The 23,574-nt window shown below is 39.6% G+C and overlaps 1 protein-coding gene across 1 annotated transcript; it reads left to right on the top strand.

The window, feature by feature from the left end:
* The first annotated feature begins 215 nt into the window (after positions 1 to 215).
* LOC309542198 (sodium-coupled monocarboxylate transporter 1-like) lies at positions 216 to 23,336 on the top strand. Its single transcript, XM_082240820.1, has 15 exons — positions 216 to 683; positions 2,423 to 2,488; positions 4,989 to 5,040; positions 6,326 to 6,393; positions 7,593 to 7,747; positions 9,435 to 9,575; positions 11,478 to 11,607; positions 12,391 to 12,479; positions 13,221 to 13,333; positions 15,021 to 15,088; positions 16,016 to 16,102; positions 17,623 to 17,807; positions 18,410 to 18,513; positions 19,620 to 19,705; positions 22,211 to 23,336. The coding sequence occupies exons 1-15, from the start codon at positions 333 to 335 to the stop codon at positions 22,340 to 22,342; spliced, it is 1,827 nt and encodes a 608-aa protein (XP_082096946.1). The 5' UTR covers positions 216 to 332; the 3' UTR covers positions 22,343 to 23,336.
* The last annotated feature ends 238 nt before the right edge of the window (positions 23,337 to 23,574 follow it).

Below are 23,574 nucleotides of genomic sequence, written 5' to 3'. Positions count from 1 at the left end.
ATAAGAAAAGCCGGAGGTCTTCGTGGGCAACCGGGAAGCTCCGGTGGGCGCTTGCGGGTGCGGAGAAGCAGCAGGAGCGCTTCCCGCGCCCAAAGGGCACGTGCTGAGAGCGAGCGAGCTGCGGGGGCGCCTGGGGAAGAGGAAGCGCGCGCGGGGAGCCGGCCTGCCCAGCATCTCCCGCGCTGAGGGAGAGAGAGAGTTGCGCCGAAGAGTTGCACCAGGCAGCAGGCGGCCGCCTCCCTCCCAGCGAGCTTCGTCCTTCCTGAAGGCACCAGCCCTTCTTCTCCGTGGGCGCTTTCCTCCTGTTTGTCAGCGCCGGCACTCCGGGCGTCATGAGCGGCTGCCAAGCCGTCGGGGGCTTCGGCACGTGGGACTACGTGGTCTTCGGGGCCATGCTGCTCATCTCGGCGGCCATCGGCGTCTACTACGCCTTCGCGGGCGGCGGGCAGAAGAGCTCGCAGGAGTTCCTGATGGGGGGCCGCAGCATGTCGGCCTTGCCGGTGGCGCTGTCGCTGACGGCCAGCTTCATGTCGGCCGTGACGGTGCTGGGCACCCCGTCGGAGGTGTACCGCTTCGGGGCCAGGTTCAGCGTCTTCGCCATCACCTACGCGCTGGTGGTCATCCTGAGCGCCGAGGTCTTCGTGCCCGTCTTCTACCGCCTGGGCATCACCAGCACCTACGAGGTAGGAGGAGGGGACTCCCGCGAACTTTCTCTGGCGCAGTTGGTGAACCTCCCGAGGTTGCTTTCAGGGTTAAGAGAGTTCCTTCGCAGTCAGGACCTCCGATTCTGCTCTTTGGATCATCCATTATATTTTAATATCGTATTTACAACCTGCACGCACAAACAAATCAAGGAAGCATGCAACGAATGCAAATAAAATCAGCAAAGGGCATCCATGAAAACATCAATAAATTCTAACTGGTTAAAAATAGTAAATTTACATTTCGTTTCTGCATTGTAGTGTATACACACACACACACACACACACACACACTTACACAATGGGGACAGGGCACAACAAACACATAAGGACTTTCCATCTTGTAGCCCCACTTTTCAGCCTTCTGTTTGGAAAACATTAACTTTAAAGAGTCTTCTGAAATCTTCATGTAGAAAGCCAAAGGAAAAATCAATGAAAATCCCAAAACAATATTTGTAGATCTGTTTACCCGGTTCTTGTGGTAAACTAGTGAAATCCAAGTGCCTGGTTTATGAATTAGGCTGCACATGTAGGTACATGTTTGTGCAAACATTTGCCAATGTACAAATCTTACTGCAGTCAACTAAAGATAACCAACCCATGCCCTGCCACCACCACCACAACTCTCAAACCTCTCTCACTCAGGTGATAGGAGTTAGGAGCAAAAACCACTGTAAAACAGTGCACCCATCTCTGAGACCATTTCCAATTTTAGGTGATGATTTCTTGGCCCCATAGCAGCTTGATCATTTTTGCTATAGGGCTCATTTTTGTCCTCTGGGCTATATGAAGACATTTGGAGAAGTCATTATGAGATTTGGAGTGAATAGTCATCAGTATGCTGATGGTACACAATTCTGTTTCTCTGTAACACCTGAGTCAGGAGAAGGTGTGCAGATTCTGGATCAGTGCCTGGATGCAATGGTGGGCTGCATGAGAGACAATAAGCTGAAGTTGAATCCATCGTGGTCTCCTTGGGCCACGTCTCCTTGTCTGGGAATTGGAGAGGTGAAAGATTGCACCCTTAAGGAGCAGTTTTGTGGTCTGGGGAAACAACAAGCAGCACACTTGCTCCTTAAGAGAGAGAGAGAGTGGAACCTCACCAGAACAGGTAACTTAACTTATCTTCTAGACATGAGAACCACCCACTCAAGGAGCCTCTGTTGAGCACAGTTTATTTGCCTTCATCTAGTCCACTACTGCATTCAAATGCCAATCCAGAGCTTTCACAGCCTCTCCAAATTGAGCAGGTGTGGGGAACTTTTACCCCTCCAGCTGTTGCTGAACTATAACTCCCATCATCCCTGGCCATTAGTCATACTATCTGTCCAAAGTCATCCCTGCTCATGCTTAGATTTTTTTTTTGTAAATAAAAGAATGATTTAAATAGGACTTTCATACCTGAGATTCTTTGCCAACCAGCTTTTACTGATGTCTTTCACATTTTTAATTTGGTTTTACTGTGTATTTTAGGCTGTATGCTGCCTTGTGATATTTTATATGAAAATGTAGTCTATAAATATTTAAATAAATAAATATATAGTTGCCGCAGCAGGCAAAATAAAATAAGGAAAATTGACTACGATCTGAGCAATCAAATAAATGGAAAATCAACTCCTTTCTCCTCCAGTTTAATATAATCTTCTTCAATGTGAAATGAACTGTTCCTTCACAACTACATAAAAATTGTTCATTACCGTTTTATGTATTTACTTTTACAGTATTTAGAACTTCGATTTAATAAATACCTCCGCCTGTGTGGGACAATTCTCTTCATTATACTTACGGTAAGCACATTGATTTAGAAACCTCAGATATTAAGAAATGTACAAATCAAACTAATTGGGTGGTATTCAGTTAAGTTTTACTTGGAGGAGTAGACCCACTGAAATCACTGTTACTACTACTGCTTCTTAAATTTATTATCTGCCCTTCACCAGTGAGTCCCAGGGCACGTTACTACAACAACAATGTAAAATTCATACATTAAAAACCAAAAAACAAATTACAGCCATAGGAATAGGATGGGTCCTGAAAACAGACATCTCAAGTATCAAAGGCCAGGCTAAAAAGATAGAAAGAGATGCATCTTCAGCATTCAGTGAAAGCCAAATAGTGAACGTTACAAACATACCTCTATGGGGAAGAAGTTCCACAACTTAACCTAGTCAAATTCATTAATTTCAGTAGGTTTACTCTGAGTAAAACTTGTTTGAATGCCATCCATTGTTATTTAGCCTAGTGTATATGAATCATGTTTTATCTACCACAAATAATAGCGTAATATAAGCTTGACATTAGAAGCTTCAGTTGTGAGATTGTGAACAAGCTTCAATATAGTTATTTATATTAACTACAATGAGGTAGGAACATACAGGGGTAATCCTTGCCCCGCTGAAATCACTGAGAGTGTTGTAACTCATTACAAGACATAAATATTTAAGGAACTGTCAAAGGAACTCTGAACTGAACATGCGCCGCAGTGGCACAATGGGTCAGTGCATATGGCTGTTAACCAGAAGGTTGGTGGTTCAAACCCACCCAGGGGCAGGGGCATAGGGTTCCATCTCTGAGTGGGATGACAAAAAGGCACACCGCGGGGGCTCACCCCACGGCCCCGGAGGATTGCGCCACTGCAGCTGCATGCGGAGGATTGCCCCGCCCCCTGGTGCACGGCATGGCCTCCGTTCCGGGTGCCCATGCAGCCAGGTCCGCCACTGTCCAAGGGTAGCTGTGGGTGGGATTCCTGCATTGCAGGAGGTTGGAATAGATGACCCTCAGGGTCCCTTCCAACTCTACAATTCTATGCTACAGTGTGAAGTATTCTTATTTTATTTATACAGTCGTACCTTGGTTTTCAAACAGCCTAGTTCTCAAACATTTTGACTCCCGAACCATCGAAAGCTGGAAGTGACTGTTCCAGTTTTCGAACATTCTTTTGGCAGCTGAATGTCCCGCGGGGTTTCCACAGCTTCTGAATGGAATCAGAAGCCACACTTTGGTTTTTGAATGTTTTGGAAATCAAACGGACTTCCGGAACGGATTCCATTCGACTTCCAAGGTACGACTGTATATCGTGCACAAGGTGCCTCAGTCTGCAGACCTGGCACTTCTGCAAATGTCACATAATATTTGTTCTGCACCTGTAAGGAATTGATAATTTGCAGTGGCAGCACCTATACTTTGAAACTCCTTGCCCATTGATATTAGGCAGGTACTTTTGTTGTACAGTGGAACCTTGGTTTTTGAATGCCTTGGTATTCAAACATTTCGGCTCCCAAATGCCGAAAACCCAGAAGTAAGTTTTCCGGTTTTTGAACGTTTTTTCCGAAATCAGATGTCTGATGCAGCTGTCGGCTATTGTTTCCAGGGCACCTGCCCCAATCAGAATGTTTTCAAAAGTTTTGGAAGTCGAAGGGACTTCCAGAACAGATTATGTTCGAGAAGTAAGGTACCACTGTACTCTGTTCAGCACTTGCTAAAAACATTTTTGTTTAAGTTAGTCTACTCAGGCATGTAAATTTTAATTTGTAATATTAAATAAATTTTAATATATTACATTGTATTATATTTTAAAACTGCTGGTTTTATTCCAGTATTAAAACGTTCTAGTTAACTTGTTTTTAGCACCTGACTTTTTTTTTTTGGTAATTTTAATGTATATTTTATGTAAATTGTCTAGAGGTTTTGATGATTAAGTGGTATAGGAATGCTATTAAATAAGCAAACATGGAATAGCATTGGTGATAGAACAGAAACCTGTGGGACATTCACAGCATGAATGCCATGGGGCTGAATGGGAATCTTCTATCTTATAGTGATCCTGTAGAGAGGAATGGAACTACTATGGAACCCCTCTGTTACAGCACCTGCAACCCTCAGTCTCCTAGTCATCCAGTTTCCCAAACTTCTAAGTTTGTTAACCTCCTGAAGAGCTTATTTAGCTGTCATCAACCGAACCCAAATTCTTATTAACGTACATTGAAACAAAGTAAAAAAATAACAATATCTAATCAACATTTACTAATCGCCCATCACTGTTATTAGGAGTAATAGAATGTAAACTACAACAAAGTAAAACAAGCCTAGCTCTGAAGCTTAAAAGTTCCGAAGTCTTTTAAATACTTCTTGAAGCTTTTATCACTTTAGAGAAAGGAAAGTGGAGTATTTGAGAGTGTTAAAAATTGTTTAAAAAGTGAAACTGCTCCTGTATGAAGGTTTTGTTTTTAGCAATAAAATGGGATGATCTTTAAAATGTTTTGTTTGTGTCTGTATCCTCTGTTCCAGATATTATACACTGGAATTGTAATTTATGCCCCAGCCTTGGCTTTAAATCAAGGTAAGATGAATAAATGAATTTATGGTAACAGAGCTTATTCTTTAATATCTGTTATCAATTATTGTATAAAGCAAGACCTATTATGAAGCCTTTGTATATTTCTGCTGACTTCAGCAAAGATTTGTCCATCTAAAATTCCAGCATCAGAACAGCAGCTATGCTTTGAGAAGTAACTTCTGGCTAACTTCTGCTTTCATTACCATACAACATAATGTTGTAAATATTCTAGGCTTAATGGACCCTAAATATTGTGGAATAATGGTTTCATGTGGATTTTAAAGGGGGAAATGCATAAACTATGTAGTGTAGTAATTTCTTGAAAAATATACATGGATGGTTAATTCAAATTTTTATATTTCTTGATTTATTCACTGCATTTCTAGACTAGATCCATCAAGAAGGGCAGTTGTCATATTCAAACAATAAAATCAATAAAATAATAATAATTAAACCAATAAATATAAGCCAAACAGTTAAAACTATATCTATGAAACTATTTATCAAGTATATCTTTGCAACAACTCAAATCACCAAGGCAGCCATTTTTTATGTTCAATTTCTTGAATTTTATTCATTACATGTATAGCCTGTCTTTCTTCCATGATGGAACTCAAGGACAACCACACAATATTCTCAGAAAGTCTCCTATCCAGTCAATCACCAGTCTATGACCTTCTTAGTTTCAGAAAGATTTATATATCATGCATCTTTAGACCAGCCTTCCCTAGCTTGGTGCTTTCAAGATGTTTCGGATGGCAACTTCTATGGCAGCATGGCAGCTTTGGGACATGTCTTGGGACCATGGTTCTGGCCCCTACACAGGGAGTCTTGGTAGGCTATAAATCAGGATGATTATCAAACATCTGGCAAGCCATAAAGTGCACCCTTACAGGTCAAATTAGAATTGTCTTGGTGGAACAGAGCAAAGTCCATCCACCCTATAATTTTGTTTCCAGCAACAGCAAGTCAACTACCTCTGGCAGCTAATGAGCTGAGCATGATATTGGTGTCATTTAATTGTTGTTTATTGAGAGGATCAGATATCGTTGCCTCTGTGTGCAGGTTCTATTTAGTTAACATAGTCAATAGCATCTGTTGTGCAGAGTTTGTTTTATGGGCATAATTCCAAATAAGCCTGTATGGAAGAAATGATCAAAGGCCAAATTGTAATTAATCACCACTAAGAATTATTTCCAGTGCTCTTTGTATCTACTGTTCAAACACCAAAATAAACATCTACCATAAAAAACCCTCATTCCTTTACACTTTATATTTTCTTTTCTAGTTACAGGATTTGACCTGTGGGGTGCAGTGGTTGCAACAGGAGTAGTCTGCACCTTCTATTGCACACTGGTATGTTTAAAATTCATTTTATTATTGCATATAAATATTTTTAAAATTGAATGCAAATTTTCATAACATTATTTGCACCCCATAAAATTATTTTATTTAACACTGTGAAGGTCTTGCACCGGTGCCTGGAAGCAGGGATGGACTGAACCGTGACAAGACAAAGGTGCTATGAGTGGGCAGTTCTCATATCTGAGTATTAGGTGGACAACCTTTTTCAGGAGGGGTTGCTCTCCTCCTGAAGGAAGAGGTTCATAGTCTGGTAGTACTCCTGGATTCCAACCTGCCACTGGAATCCCAGGTGGCTTCAGTGGGCAGGAGTTTATGCCCAGTTTAAGCCAGTTCGCTCAGTAGTTCATTCTGTAGTGACTTCCCATCCAGACTACTGCAATGTGCTTTACAAGGGGCTGGCCTTGGAGACAGTTTCAAAGCCAAATGCAGAAGGATTGGTGAGTGGTGGAGCCCTATGGGATCATGTGTCACAGGTTCTGAAAGTACTGCACCGGCTGCTCATGAGCTGTTACAACCAATTTAAAGTTTTAGTTCCAGACCCAAAGTCTTGAATGGCTGGAACACAAGTACCTAAAAGAGTGTCACCCAAGGCCTTACAAGTGGTAGGGGAGGCTCTGTTGGTAGTGCTGCCTCTGGGTGCAGCAAAGCTGGTGATGCTGTGTTGTCTCCACAGCAGTGGAATGGCTTGGTTAGAGAAGTGCATTGAAGTTGTTAGGTCCTTCAGAACATTAATTCTCCGGGGCTGGGGGTGGGATTCCCTTCTCTTCTGATACATTCTTTTGACAAATAAGTAATCTGGGTTGTACAGTGGTGCCCCACAAGACGAATGCCTTGCAAGACGAAAAACTCGCTAGACGAAAGGGTTTTGTGGTTTTTGAGCTGCTTCGCAAGACGAATTTCCCTATGGGCTTGCTTCGCAAGATGAAAACGTCTTGTGTTTTTTGCAAGTTTGTTTCCTTTTTCTTAACACCGTTAATACAGTTGCGACTTGACTTCGAGGAGCAACTCATAGAACGCGGTGTGGTAGCCTTTTTTGAGGTTTTTGGTGATTTTTGAAGCTTTTCCAAAACTTTTCCGACACCATGCTTCACAAGACGAAAAATTCGCTAGACAAAAAAACTCGCGGAACGAATTAATTTTGTCTTGCGAGGCACCACTGTATATTAATCTATCTGTTTTTCTCCACATAGGGTGGTCTAAAAGCAGTAGTTTGGACGGATGTTTTTCAAGTTGGAATCATGGTAGCAGGTTTTACATCTGTGATTATACGTGCTGTGGTTGTTCAACATGGCATTGAACCAATTCTAAATGATTCCTACCATGGAGGAAGATTAAATTTCTGGGAGTAAGTTTTCTATTTGTTTCAGCTACAGTATTACACCAGAATTTTGCAACTAAACCTTAAATATATTATTTAACTTATGCATCATTGTAATAAGTGTCATTTATTCTAGGTATATAGGGTAAGCTTATTTGTTATCTTATAAAGCATTCATAAATAAAAAAGTAGAGTTTTTTGTGCAACATAAACAATATAGATAGCTATTCACTTTGCAGAAAGGGATCATTTCTGCATTTCTAAGGCGCTTTAAGGTTTGTTTGAGAACTGCTATAATTTTGTATTACCCTTAACAATGAATGTGCTTGTGCCAAAATCTTAGATTGAAAAAAATGTTTTAAAAAATCTACATTGAGTCAGGGAAAATCTTGAATAGGCCACACTGGATGCAGTGTGGCAGACTAGCATTATCACTATCTAGCCAACACTACTAACTAAGCCTGTACATTTCTGGTGATGAGCAGGGAACTGTAGCTGATAAAGCAGCAGTCTTGACATTTCATCCAAACACAGATGGAAGAGAGACTTATTTGAATGACTGAGCATAGGGTTGACTTCATTTCTGAGCTCACTCTGTGGTAGCAGAACAATCCTCCTCCTGCACCACCACCATTGCATCAGTGTAGTGTCAGTTGATTTACTTCTGCCAAGTAATTTGAGGTCTAGAATAGGTGACTTCTCAGTGACTCATTGCGACAGACAATTTATATACATTATCTTGTATCCTCTACATCTTGGACTCCATGTTGATTCCAGAGCAGTTTTCACTTCAGCTGCAGCAGTCTTAAGATGTATTTTATATATAAAAAAAGAAAGATGTATGTTCCTTGCAGCTGTGCTTTGAACCCTTGCCCACCCTGGCTACATCTAGCTGGCCACAGGCCTGGTAAGGTGCCTATTGATTACTCCACAAGTACCTCCTGAGTTCCTCCCAGGTAGCCCTTCCCCAAGCTTATGAGATTGGCTGAGGTAGGCAGTGGCAGGAAAAAGTGACAGTGAGAGGGAGCACTACAGCCATGTGGCATTTCTCCTTCCAGCACCAGGTCGCTGAAAGACGGGGTGGGGAGTGTGCTGGTCCAGGAGGGATCATTGCTCCTGTGACTGGCAAGTTTGCCAAGGAAGCCCAAGGTGGCACTTGGGGGATGCCATCTCACTTAAACATCTCCCACGCAAACTCATCAGGTATGGGTGTGATCTTGCCTGGGTCAACATTCCCTGCCACCTTCAGTGACCTAGTGCTGAAAGGAGAATCACTGGACTGTATGAATGCATAGATTGAAAATGGGATGCCCTGACACCAGTCTAGGGTTGCCATATTTCAAAAAGTGAAAGTCCGGACACAAAAGTTTAAGGAAAATTAGCAAACATGACATTGCCGACACAGTTTGCCATATGTCTGGATTTTCCTAAACATTTTCCTGATTTCTGCCCAGACAATGCTTCTGATGTATGACAACCCTACACCAGTCCAAAGCCACCATGATACAACCAATGCTCTTATTCATAAGGAACTATTGCATCTTGAATTATGTATTTCAAATAATGTGTGTGTGTTTTCTTATTAGTTGAGTTTAATATTTAACCATTGTTATTTTTTCAATTTGTTTGAGAACTTGTATATAAATTGAATGTGAACATGGAAAGAATCTAAAGACCATTTTTTCACAGTTCTGTTTCCCTCCCTTTAATTTAGTTTTAACCCTGATCCTTTGCAAAGGCATACATTCTGGACAATTATTGTAGGTGGGACTTTCACCTGGCTTGGAATATATGGAATCAACCAGTCTCAAGTTCAGCGATACATTGCCTGCAAAACCCTATTCCAAGCAAAGCTGTAAGTTTGTTATTTCGACCCACTGGCAGATTCTGTTCTTTGCAAAACGTTTCAATTTTAAATTGCATTCTTGATATTATGGGTTTAAAAAATCTAGTCATAAAAGATATAAATGACTTGTTTTCTGTTTTGTGAACCTTGTCAAAAGCAAATACACATGAACAATTAGATTAGGGTAAATTACAGCAGTTTGTAGCTTTGTGTCTTTTTTAAAATTGTAAATGGTATAAATACTTGTGCATTTACAAATACAGCTTACTCTTCTGCAGAGCCATGCAGTAATGAATCTTGGTTTATTATATGGACAACTCCATCCTAATTATTACATCAAAGGTTACTTACCATTGCATCCCCGACAACAACAATAATAATTATCACCAATTACCAACTAATTTCCTTAGGGCTGTATCCTATGGTATTGCTAATGGTAAGGCTTCCACCTATCTGTTGAACAGGGAGGGAGCAGTTTTCAGCAATTTCCACCTGCCCCACAGCTCCTGTAATCTGTTTTGGAAGGTACCTCTAGATCATATTTAGGGAGGGGTGTCAAGGCCAAGGGGGTTGGAATTCCCAAAAATTGATTTCCTGTTTTCTGCTGACAAAAGCATTACCATTGGAAATATAATTATATAAAGCTGTAAATACTTTACTAAAGTTCTAAATACACACATTTACTTTAATTTTTTGAAAGGAATTTTGTAACAAGTACCAGATTTGCAACCTGTTTCTGTACAAATTTAAGATAGAACTACATTTCTTTTATAATGTTGATTATACTAACACGTGAAAAAAATGGGTGTATAGACACCAAAAAAGAACGATTCTTTTGCCTTTCAATATTGCCTTGCTATTGAAGAATGTTACAAGAAGCTAATTGCAATAAGACCAGGCCAAGTAAATTTCACCTTTTAATTTGTTTAGGTAGGACCAGGGTCAGTCAATGCTGGATCATGACTAGTGCCATGGTAACAGTAAGGGAAAAGTTGCTTTCGTTGCTTCACAGAAATGACATTCTTCACATACTTGCTTAGAATAACACTTCTAGAGAAAAGCTGTCAGGACTTCCCGTATCTTAAAATACCATAAGCAAAGCCTGCCAACTGTACTCAGACCAGAACGCTAGCAATTTATACTAGAGTTTGATTAAAAACAGTTGCTGGTTGCTGGAAACTACAGGAAGGGATGCAATGCCACTGAAAGATGTTCAGTCTCCATAGAAAGTGCTCCTGGCTGATCTTAGAAATAGAAATGAACAAAGAACAATAAAGCCATTCAGTGTATTGGACCCAAGCTGTCTAGCTATTGTAGTTACTGTGAAAATGTGTAGGCTTGAAAATGTGTAGGCAGTATGTGGTGTCTGCTCAGCATTTAGAGCAAGGCATGAATGGGATTTTCAGAGGCGAGGCTCAGTAAATAGAGGCTTTGGTTTAAACGTACTCTTGAATGAATGGAAGGCACTTACATTCCCAGTCCCCACCCATTTCCTTTTGCGCCATGTCCCAGGGGTCTCTTGATCTTCATGAGTAGCTACTGGGGGGCGGGCGCACTGGGAGTTGGTATGGGAAAGAAGAGGCAGGATTGGCCTGTTCTTAGTAACAAAGCCAATATCGCTATGAACATGCAGTGATATCAGAGCAGCAATGGCAAGCAGGAGCTCCTCCAACGACATGTGACAGCTTGTTTTAGCGACATGTACACAAACACACACATGATTGAATGTTTTCCATTGCCTTTTTAGCTAAATAAACCAGTAAGTACATTGTAACCTAACTAAGGTTCTATTTTCTTTGGCTGCCAAAGAGGAGGCGAGTTCGGGTACAGTGCAGCACACAATTACACAATACTATAACTGTGATTTACCAGGTACTTCCCAAGATTTAAAATGTTGTTATTTCCTCATAGATCTCTTTATATAAACCTCTTGGGACTATGGGCAATTCTTGCATGTGCAGTGTTGTCTGGATTAGCAATGTACTCCATTTATAAGGATTGTGACCCCTGGACAGCAAAATGTGTTTCAGCACCAGACCAGGTTTCGTATTTAACTTTCTAATACATATAGAAATATAGAATATTATTATACATACATAAGAAGAGCAAAAGAAAGTACTGTATTAGCATTGTAGTTTTTGGTTTGGCACTGAGGTGTGATGTTGAGTACATGGGCTTACTAGGTGAAGTCACAAGACCACTCATTGGAAAGAAGGGCAGGGCCAGCCAAATACATTTTGCTGCCTGAGGCAAAGAAAAAGAAATATTTGCCCCTGTTCCCCCTACTCCAAGTAAACTAACTGATTGGATTGGCAGGTAAATCTTACTACAACAATAGCAATGGGATAGTGTCCTTCAGCACACCTGAAAGGAGCAGGTTGGTTTTGTTATTTGGCACACATAGTTCTGATTTCCGACAGAAAGGAATGGCCAAGAGGCTCAGGAGAAATAGGTAGCTGGTGGTGGCTGCTGCTGCTGCTTCTCCCTACCATTTGCTGCCTTAGGCAATTGCCTCACTCTGGCTAATGGTAGGGCCAGCCCTGAAGAAAGAGTGCCATTACATATTTGGAGCCAGTGTCCTCAAAAGATCTTGCATAATTCAATACATGAATGAATGCTATTCTAGGTTCCAATTCCAATTTTGTACCTAACTTCTTGTGCTGGGGAAAAGAAGATTTAAATGTATATGTATTTAAGCTTAGAGAAATGATAAAGAATGAAGAAAGTGAAAGTTACAAAAATGAGGGGAAGACAACAAAATTGAAATGATTCTATAACAAAATTGAAATGATTTTATAATTTTTATGTATATTGCTTTTTTCAGCTCATGCCATATTTGGTGTTGCATATTCTACGCGATTTTCCAGGTGTGCCAGGACTTTTTGTGGCTAGTGCCTATAGCGGAACATTAAGGTAAATTAATCCTGAATCCATTGGAGTAAGGGGGAAATGTTCTTAATGAATTCTGATGACTACAGTAATCTTTATAAATTTAATCAGTGGATTAATCAATATAGGCTTCAGTCTTCTACCCACTTCCCTGAGAGTAAGGGAATCCTTCTGGGAGAGATATATCGGCTGCAATCCTGTATACTCACATTTGGAAGTAAGCCCCACCTAACAAAGCTGGATTTTCTCTAAGTAAATACATACATATAAATATAGGCAGTGCTTTTTTCTGGGAGTGCTCAAGGGTACACAGTACCGTCACCTTCCCTAAATGTTAACAGTATGGCACTTACTTACTGCAATGGTGAGTACTGGCACCTTTTTTTCTTTTTCTTTCTAAAAGCACTTAATATTGGGCTAATTGATGGGAGCCTATTTCAGTTGGAGAGAGCTTATTTTACTCAGTGTGGATGTGAGCACTGAGAATATATTACTGCTGATCTGTTACTGTTAATAAGGCAAAAGGTGATGATATAGGATTTGCAGAGAAATAAAGCTGTTTTATCTGTTTAAGAATTGCCTTACTGAGATTCCACTGAAACTTATGATACCACTCAGAAACAAAGGTTTGTAGTTATAGCCTCTCCTGATATCACTTGTAGATCACATTCACTGCTTCATTATTCTGCTAGTTATTAATGTACTAATAAAACACTATTCTGAGCAGGTACAAAATTAAAATGTACTATATTTCATCTTCCTTAGTACAGTGTCCTCTAGCATCAATGCTTTAGCTGCTGTGACTGTAGAAGACCTCATTAAACCTTACCTCAGATCACCCACTGAAAAGAAATTATCTTGGATTTCTATGGGGATGAGTAAGTCTTTATCTTTTCAAGCTTCAGGAGCCAAGTCTTTATTTTCTTCTCAGATATTATGGTGTTTATAGTTTCCATTAATGTTGATAAAGTTAACATTATATTACTCTAACACGTTTTTATAGATAACTTGTAAATATAATTAAAGGAATTTATTTAAATGAACTATTAGAATAATCAAGGTTGTTTTATTATCGACTGTCTTATAGAATTATCTTGCTTCTTGCTGTTAAGCAGGTACACAAGCCTATTCATATCACCTATTAAATACAGTACAGTCGGCTGTACAATCAGAAAATGAAGCAAGCAGGGCTTGCAAGCAGATATTCAATGGTGAAATTCAGTGTCAGGGTAATTTACAGTACAACACTATCCATATTTACTCAGAATAGTGACAGACTTTAGGCTTTCAAATTTCAGTGGTGCCTTGTGCAATGCCAAAATTTGGTGCACCCCCACCTTCTGTTCTCAGTCATTGTTGCAGCACCCCCTATGGCATCCTCTTGGCTCAGTGCCCCCCTCTGCTCAGAAGTAAGTGCCATTTTGCTCAATGGTGCATCTGTCAGTGCCATCTTAGAGGCCTTAGGCACTGGCGGAGGAAGAGGAGTCATGGGGAGTGCCCCACCCCTGGCAGGACGATCCCCAGGGTGCCGCCGCGGCTTCCCCCCGGCTGCTCCGCCCCCAGGATGCGCTCCCTGCCCCCAGGACGCATGCCAGCCCCGCTGCCACCTGCTCTCTGCCCCCGGTGCAGGATGCAGAACCCTGACACATTCAGAAAATGGTCCCCAAACTTCATTATTCCTAGCGTTGCCATTGTTAGATTTTTGGGGTACAGGCCTGTCCTCTTGCATTCTGTAAAGCTCTGTGGACATTGATGGTGCTCTAGTAATACCAAATAACTAATATACTATTATTATTGTTATTACTGCTGCTGCTGCTACTAACAACTGCAGCAGCAGTACCAACAGGAGAATGCAATGGGCATGAAGTATAATATGATGTAATATGTAAAGGCAACATTAGTACACCAGGATTATATCTAACATTCCTGAAGTTTTGGAATGCTGTTGCTTGTTTCCAGTGGGCACAGTGGCTCTTATAGATGAATGTGTGGCTAGCACAAACTACTAGTTTGCCTCACTGCAGGATTAGTGCATGGCTGTCACTCCCTGACTGCAAATTATAGCTGTGTGGATGGTGGATAGTGAATCATGAAAATATCAAGCATTTATAAACCATTTGAGGACAGTGAACTCATCTATAGACAGCAATCTCCTTAGAGGATTAGATGAGGAATGTAAATAATTCATGTTGTGAACTTAACTACTAATACTCTAATTTACTTTGTAAGGACTAGTATTTCAACACTTAATTTCCAGTGGTATCGCTTTGTAGGTTTTGAAATGTTTTTATGTGATTTTTTCCCAAAGCAAACAAGAACATGATCTTTTGTGGATTGTGATTATTCCTAGATATAATCCTAGCTGTTTTGTTATCAACCGTTGATTTGCTATCAAGAGTCAGTGAAACAAAACCCACAGGGCAAAACCTGCAGCGAGCGTTCTATAAATCTTGTGCAACACTTCTATAGTTTTTAATGGGTGCAAACTAAATTCACGGTTTATGGATTGTAGGTGCAGAATTCTATAGGTGCCATTTGACATTTCTGTATGTATCACTCATTTAGGTCTATTATATGGTGGAGTGTGTATTGCGATGGCTGCCTTGGCATCTCTTCTAGGAGGTTTGTTACAGGTAGGCGATTAATAATTCCTCAGTTCATATTAATTGACTGGAAGAACAGGACAAACCAATGGATTAAGTTTTATTCTTTATACTCCAAACTGCTTACTTTGGCAAAAGGCTTAAATTAGATCAAGTAATATAAGAAAATGGAGGACTTCAGCTAACTTGTTTTAAGTTTGCAAACTTATATTCAGTCTAGAGCACGCTACTTTTCATTTGATACTGGTGGGCCAATGTATCAAAATCCATGAATGCTATAAAAAGCGGATACTGAAATCAGTGGGACATTACGATAAAAGGCCAAACTATAACAGTAGTAGATTGGCTTTTAAAAGCCCCTTTTGAATCTCCTATTATATTCAAATGGATTTAGAAGAATTAGCCCATAGTTACTATGATTAAGCTAATTTATTACAAAAGAATGCACATAACCAGCCGAACAGATTTGTATAAAAACGGGTATTTTTTGCAATGTTTTGGAACAGTAAGTTTAATGATAATGTTCAAGCTTATGTTACTTTCAATCTACTGTAACACTCTTGAGTATGTTTTCATCTTCAGTTTATTTCATTCATTCATTCATTCATTTTTTTTAAAAAAGGTAAACAAAAACTTTCCGGAGGGCTTGATAGAAAGAGGCAAAGGGACACTTGGCAAGAACCCTTTCTCTACGTGTCATTTCCCTGCTCTAAATCACACGTCCCTTAAATGGCTTTTGGCACCAATGGTGGCTAAGGAAAGTTAAGCGTCACCTGTCACTTCCGATTCTCTGTTTAATGCTTAACCTGTTACTATCACCTGCGTACGTCAGCAGTAGTATTTATTCAGGATGTCTAGAAAGTGATTACAAGGAAGCTAAACATTGGTTTTCATTTTCTTAATGTTCAGCAGCACTGTTTTTGAGGACTGATATTTCTAGTTTTACTCTTTCCTCAGGCAGCTCTCAGTATATTTGGCATGGTTGGTGGACCTCTTCTGGGACTGTTTTCTTTGGGCATCCTTTGTCCTTTTGCCAATCCTGTGGTAAGTGTTCTTCCTGTATTTTATTTATGACAGAAGAGCAGCCTGTTTGTATGTATGCTTGTATAGATGAATATATGTATTTAGGTTTTGGTGTCTTCGGGTGTCTTCCCGTGTAAGAGTCGGGGTGTCTGTGCGACGTTTCGACGAGGTCTCACTCGTCATCTTCAGGCTGGTGCTTTCGGCTTCTTGTTACTGGAACAGAGCAGAGTCTGGTGTTTGAGTTCCTATAAATACTGTTGAGGGGTGTGGTGTATAGCCTCCAACGTTCTGGGTAGAGAGGAAGTTCCTAGATTAGTGTGTCTTTTCTTCTTTTGTTCCTTAATTACTTGAGGGATATCTTGGGTGATTTCATGAGTGATATTCTGAATATCACTGGGTGGGTCATTGATTACTTGAGGGATATCTTGGGTGATTTCATGAGTGATATTCTGAATATCACTGGGTGGGTCATGAGTGATATTCAGAATATCACTCATGAAATCACCCAAGATATCCCTCAAGTAATTAAGGAACAAAAGAAGAAAAGACACACTAATCTAGGAACTTCCTCTCTACCCAGAACGTTGGAGGCTATACACCACACCCCTCAACAGTATTTATAGGAACTCAAACACCAGACTCTGCTCTGTTCCAGTAACAAGAAGCCGAAAGCACCAGCCTGAAGATGACGAGTGAGACCTCGTCGAAACGTCGCACAGACACCCCGACTCTTACACGGGAAGACACCCGAAGACACCAAAACCTGCATTCCTATACCCGTGAAAATCTACGAAAGCATATATGTATTTATTTTCTATGCAACCTTTTTGATCCCAAAAGGTCCCTATGGTGAAATGCAAAATGAATTTAAATTGTAAACACACACACACATGAGCAAGCAATCAAGCAAGCCAGAACAAAGGGAACACATAAGCTTGACAAATGTCAGGCTAACAATATCAGCATTTAGCCTGAAAAACCTGTATCACATATGAAGGATTGCCTTGGCCCAGTATACCTGAAGGAGCGTCTCCACCCCCATCGTTCTGCCCGGATGCTGAGGTCCAGCACCGAGGGCCTTCTGGCGGTTCCCTCGCTGTAAGAAGCAAAGCTACAGGGAACCAGGCAGAGGGCCTTCTCAGTAGTGGCGGCCGCCCTGTGGAACGCCCTCCCATCAGATGTCAAAGGGATAAACAACTACCTGACATTTAGAAGACATCTGAGGGCAGCCCTGTTCAGGGAAGTTTTTAATGTGTGATATTTTAATGTATTTTTAATCTTTGTTGGAAGCCGCCCAGAGTGGTTGAGGAGACCCAGCCAGATGGGTGGGTACAAATAATAAATTATTATTATTATTATTAGTCTTGTGTCCACAGCCCTAAATGTGTGACTAACAGAATGTGTAGTTTAACCCTAAGTGGATTTCTTTCCTGTGTTTTGAAATAACAATGGAGCATGGGGGATAATGCGGGTTGCTTTTATTTCCCTCATCTTTCCCTTTTCTTTAAAGTTTGAATAAGATTGATCTTTCTGTTTTATAGGGTGCATTTGTAGGTCTCATGGGAGGATTCACAGCTTCCCTTTGGGTTGGAATTGGAGCTCAGATATACCCTCCACTTCCCAGTACTGCCATGCCATTAAATCTTTCAACGGTAGGCTGTAACATAAGCACCCTAGGCACAGAAAACTACTGGAATGGCTCCTTAGAATCTCAAGCTAATGAGAGGTAAACAGTAGATCTGTCAAATGTTATTTGTTGCTGTCAAATGTTACTGTTCTTTGCCCAATAGCGTCTGATCAAAATGCAATCACATTAGAAGTTTTTTTCTGTTTGCATTGTTGGGAGGCGAATAAGGACTTTGTTTTGCAAATCACACACACAGAAAATGCTGAGCTTTTGTTTTCATATGTTACTACTGCATTTATCTCATACATGTATGGTAAACCTTAAGAGCGCTTATCATCATCATCAATAATTAAGAAGAGTAAGATAATTAAAAACAGTTAAAAACGCAAATACAACAAATACATTTAAAGCAAGACTAAAACCCTAACAAGTGGACACGCATAGTAAAGACCCGTTTATCCAGCTGGATAAAGCATGTTGGATAAAAAATGTATTCAATTGCTAGGTTTTGACTGAAGTCTTTCTCTGGATGTTCAGTTTTGATTACTGGATATTATTGATGTTTAATTTGTATTATTTATCACTGTTTGAAAACCTTATAACAACAATATTTAAATTAAATAAGGAACATGTATCAGTTTCCATTTTCAGATTTACATTGTAGAAAAATAACAATATATCTATCTGTTTCCCCCCTGCAGACCTGCCATTGCAGATTATTGGTATTCCTTATCTTATCTGTACTTTAGCACAATTGGAACCCTGGTCACAGTTGCTGTGGGAATAGTTGTCAGCCTTTCGACAGGTATGTTAATTGGTTGTGATTTTATTGAAGTAAAGATTATTTTCTAAAAGAAACTGAACTCTCACATCTCTATATAAACAGCTCCTTCAGTTAGCTAAAAAGAAGGCCTTCTACCAAGTGGACTGACAAAGGCAGAATGCCTCATCACTCTTTTGTCCGCTTGCTGAGTTTCCATTGTGGCACAGAAGGATATTTCATTTATTTGCAGGTAGCATAGCAACCAAGCAGGCTGGCAGATGACAGACTTTTCTGATTCAGCTAGGGATGGAAGAAGGCCTCATTTTTCCATTTGCTCTGTATTTGTCACATTCAACACTGTTTCTGTTGCTCTGCAGTTCATCTTTCACCCAAAACTGCATTATTTGTTTCACTGATACGGCGAAATTCGGTAAATTATGTAATTTACATAATTACTTGTTACATTGTCATTTCATTATTCCACTTCATTAATTTCAGTGCAAAGGAAAAGCAATGCAAACAGAGGAAAAATATGCAATTACAAATCTTTTGTGGACTAAAAGAAACAACAGCAGCAAATAGTGATAATCTTTGATGGATTTATTTATTTTCTGCATAAGCGAACATTGGCAATTTCCACTCCAGTTTGTTTTCATCAGAATTCTCTGACAATCCTTGTTTCAGCTAGCCATTACTCTTGATTTGGTTCTTGCCTAATCTGTTATGTTGCTGGTTTTTTTGTTACCTGTTAGTGTTTATAACTTTTAAAGTTACTGTTTTATTCATGTAAATCACATTGGATGTCCCTGTTTTAAACAGAAAGCCAAGGTATATATATATTTCAAGAATAAATTAATTTTATTTATAATTTATTAATTTTATTTCTATCCTAGCTTTCCTCCAAGGAGTTCAAGGCAGCATATATGGTTCTCCTCCACATAAACATTATTTGTAATAATCTCTGTGCTTTGGATGGGCCTCTTTATCCTGGCTGAGATTTTCAGGACCACTCTATTTTTGTGATTCTATCTTTTGAAAATTATTTTTAATGTTGCATTTTAAATTGCTGTAACCTGCACTGGGATCTTAGGGTGAAGTATGGGTAATAAAGTAATAAAAATAACAACTACTAATTGGATGTTTTTCAGGAGGATTACGGCAGACTGTGGATCGGAAATTCATGCTCACCAAAGAGGACTTTTTGTCTAATTTCTCATTTTTGAAACCTAAACAAGTAAGTTTAGTTTTCTATTTCATTCTTCTTGTGCAGTAAAAGATCCATGTCTATTAGGATCTACATTTTATCCTAGTAAGTGGGCAGGGGTATTTGGAGATTTTCTTGATGGTGTATCATTGTTCCCAGATGGTAGCCATCATGAATGAATGAACTTCACTAAAAGCATATGGTGGGAAGGGGAATGGAATGGAACAGAATGAAGTAACCATGGCTGGTTACCTACCTCGAACCCAGAACCAAGAGGACTTAACATTGCAACATTTTACTAAAGTTCCCACTGACAGTCTTATATAGATCAGCAAATATACTGTGCCATGAATGTTCATAAGCAGATACATGATGTAATTTGGATATTTCAACATTATATGTATTGATTTTCATGTGATATCTTTATTTGCATGCAGAGTAATACAAAGGTGGGAGAGGGGGATAACCAAAGGCAAACAAACCACCCTTTCCTGTGCCCAGCTGTGACTGAGTGGAAAGTGTGCATATTTAGAAATATAGGGAGCTGTCTTATGCCAAGTCTGAGGCTGGTTCATCTAGCTCAGAATTGTTTCTCAGCCATATCTGAAGGCAACAAAGATTCAACTTGGGACATTTTGCATGCTAAGCATGTGCACTACCATTATCAAGGCCAGACCATCCATGGGGCAAGCAGAAAACCCACAAGCAGAATCCACTGGGGCAGTTGATTCCAGATTTTGATCTTTCTTCCCCCCTTGTTCTTGATGTAGATCTTCCCTCATTTCTTCTCCCCTCATGGGTAGAAGACTGCCATTTTGGGGTCTGCCTCAGATGTCAGGGGAGCCCTGACTTGAAGCTGCATTTCCCCCTCCTATTGCTTCTATTCATTAATGGGAAGGAAATAAACTGCCTCAGTTTGTCCCCCACTGTCAAGGGGATGGAAGGGCATTGGACCTTATAGATCCACAGTGCCCTGGCATGACCCCAAGATGACCTCTTTTTGTACTGGCTACAGACTTTTTCCACAGCCATATGGAGGAGTCCTGAAAAATCAGATCCAAGATAATATTTTCCTGCCATCAGAGAGGGAGACTTGATGCCCTCCCAGGAAATATTCTTTGTGAAACCTGGGAAGACCTTGAAGTGTGGAGTTCATGTCTTACTGTGTTTATATTTGTAAAAATATTCCTGTGTTAGCTGTAACCATGTAGTGAGCAAGTTGTCAGCAGCACAGTGAACCAAACAGTACTGCTAGACATCTGGAGAAGCAGGAGAAGGCCATTTTTGCTTTGTCATGTGTCCATGAAGTGAACACCTGTACACAGTATATCATTAGACAGTAGCAATGCAGGAAATAGTCATGTGGCCCACTACAAAAACATATAAGGAAGAAATGCAAAGGATGAGCTTCTTTATGGTCATAATTTTCCTGTGTAGATGAAAATAAATCAAAACAAAAAACCACCAAAATGCGTATGTCATATAGAAGATTATGTAAGGAGTTTATTGCCATGATTATACAGCATTTGGAAGAGATATCAAACCACATTCAAGAAATTTATACCCTATCTAGTGAGTTTGTCAAAAGTTTAGTTGGTAAAAATATTGAAGATTCTTCAAATAAATTTATTTACTGTAATCATAAACAGGTGTTGCATGGGGCTCTAGTGTTTTTCCATCAAAGACACTGATCAGGCTCAAACCATTGTTAGTTTTAACAATGGTGCAGGCAACATGAGATTCTCCTAGACCAATCCATGAGTCTAAATACAGTATGTATATTATTAAAGAAACAGCTGTGGCAGTGTGGTACAGAAATATCGTTCTTATGAGAATATTCTTGCTTTAGTGTAAAATGGTATATCAGAATTACATAAGGAACCAAAGCTGCTAAAGAATTATCTGTAACATAACCCCTTGGGAAGATAGAACCTGTCAAACAAGTTTTGCTAACAGTAGTTTTGTGCAATGCTTTTTGTTGCAAATAAATCTACTAGGGCTTCCTTGTCTAATCCACCAACAGAATTAAAACAGAGAAATAGCTCTCTCTAGCGGTCATATATCTTAAAGCTCATGCAAAGATTCTATTATTATGTCATCTTTTCTCACAACTGTTGGCCTGAACAATAGAAGTAATTTCTTTTTATGCCAGGTGAAAATAGCGTCCGGGTTGAATTTAGGAAAATAGGTTGTTTGCTTAAAAAACGCTCAGCTTTTGTGTCCTGAATTTAACTTCTAGAAATAGGGCAACCCTATTTTATGTTATTTGTACCAGTGTTTCTAAAGCAATGGGAAGGGAAGGGCGGCTTCACAGCAACTTTCATCCATAATGGGTGACAACAAAGATCCTTCTATTTTCTCAGGATTTAAAATGTATTGTTATTTCAACGTAGTGTAATTTATTATATTTTATTTTGGTTGCTGTGTTTTATTATGTTTTTGTAAAACACTCTGGAAGCATAGGAAGGACATAAATCATTATATATTTATAACAAAAGCTTTATTCCTCAAAGTAAAATACTATTTTTTCCCCAGGATGAGAAAATCAAAGTTTTAAACTGGAAACCATTCCCTGTGACAGATGAAGGAACTGACAATCCAGCTTTCAATCATATTGAAATGGATTTCACAGAGAGTAAAGAAAAAGTCAACGGTGCTCATATATGAAAATCATCTTGGACTCTTCGTTGAAGTTGGCAGCTACTTGACATTTATGCTTATGAATGGAGAATAAAATTTAACTAATCACCCCCCCCCCAAATAGTCATTACTACTGTGAGACATTTTATTTGCCCACCCTATCCAGGACTTCGGACAAATCCTACCTGAACTTCACACCATCTTGAAGGAAGTAATATATTGGACAATATGTAACTGAAAAAAGTGGAAGTACTAAGAAGCAAATTTTGGAAATTAAAATGTAACTCAATGTGCAATGAGAACTGACTTGTGGATATAGCTGACCATTTCACTTACCTACTTCAGGTTGCAGTCTTGTGCACACTTACTTGGGAGTAAGCTTCAATAACCGAGTGTTATGGTAGCATCTTCCACAATGTGCTACACTCCAGATTTTGTTGTCTTTTGTATGCTCTTCCCTCCTTTTCTCTTTTGCATCCTATTCCATTCACTCTGCTGTCTTGGTAAACTACTTCTTCCCTCTTTGCCTTGTACATTCAACCTTTCTGCCATAATCCACACAATTTGACATTCTCCAGATGCCCCCCCTGCACAGGTGAAAACTGCCCCAATTCCTCTTATCAGTGCTGCCATTACATATTTTGCTGTTACAACATTAGCATTCAATGCTTCTAAAAAGAAGTCTAATTCTACTTCTTCATCTTAAGAAAATAAGCCTTATTCATTAAAATCCCTTTTTATAACCTTCATTCTGTTTGTCCTCCTCCTCATTGCCTGACCTCACAATAAGATCTACTGTTCCCAAATCTTATTTATATTTATATATTCCTTGTCTTCAACATTAATAATTGTATTTTATATTTTACTCTGTGTAATTTTGGCTACACTTTATGTCAAATATGATGTGCTTCTCATTCAAAGTGAATATTTGAGCTTCATTTGAAACTCCCCAGGATGCTGAATATTTTGCCCTTCAGTTGTGGTTAGATTTTGTAAAATTGAATAAAAGACCTTCATTGTCTCTGTTTACATGGACTTTTTCCTCAGCCGCATGCTCCTCTACAATACAAACAGATTGTTCAGGTTTAAGAGGGGAGCAATCCCTTTCCCCCTACTTGCTTTTAATAGGCACTGCCCTAAGAAAAAAACTTTTCCTAGTTTTACTTTTTGAAAATCTTTTTTTTATGGTCAGTGCTCTTTCCCCTTTCTTATTTTTCTCTTCCTCAAGGTTTCTAACTGACTGATCATTCTTGGGAAAG

Source organism: Podarcis vaucheri (genome assembly GCF_965113315.1).
Source record: "Podarcis vaucheri genome assembly, chromosome: 10".
In the NCBI taxonomy this organism is placed as follows: Eukaryota; Metazoa; Chordata; class Lepidosauria; order Squamata; family Lacertidae; genus Podarcis; species Podarcis vaucheri.
This window is presented reverse-complemented; position numbering and strand designations above follow the sequence as displayed.

What these genes read in the sequence shown, in the direction of transcription:
- LOC309542198 (XM_082240820.1), top strand. Translation starts at nt 333, where the DNA reads ATGAGCGGCTGCCAAGCCGTCGGGGGCTTCGGCACGTGGGACTACGTG. An exon ending in GCATCACCAGCACCTACGAG is followed by an intron (nt 684 to 2,422) that starts GTAGGAGGAGGG and finishes TTACTTTTACAG; the next exon opens with TATTTAGAACTTCGATTTAA. An exon ending in TTCTAGGAGGTTTGTTACAG is followed by an intron (nt 15,089 to 16,015) that starts GTAGGCGATTAA and finishes CTCTTTCCTCAG; the next exon opens with GCAGCTCTCAGTATATTTGG.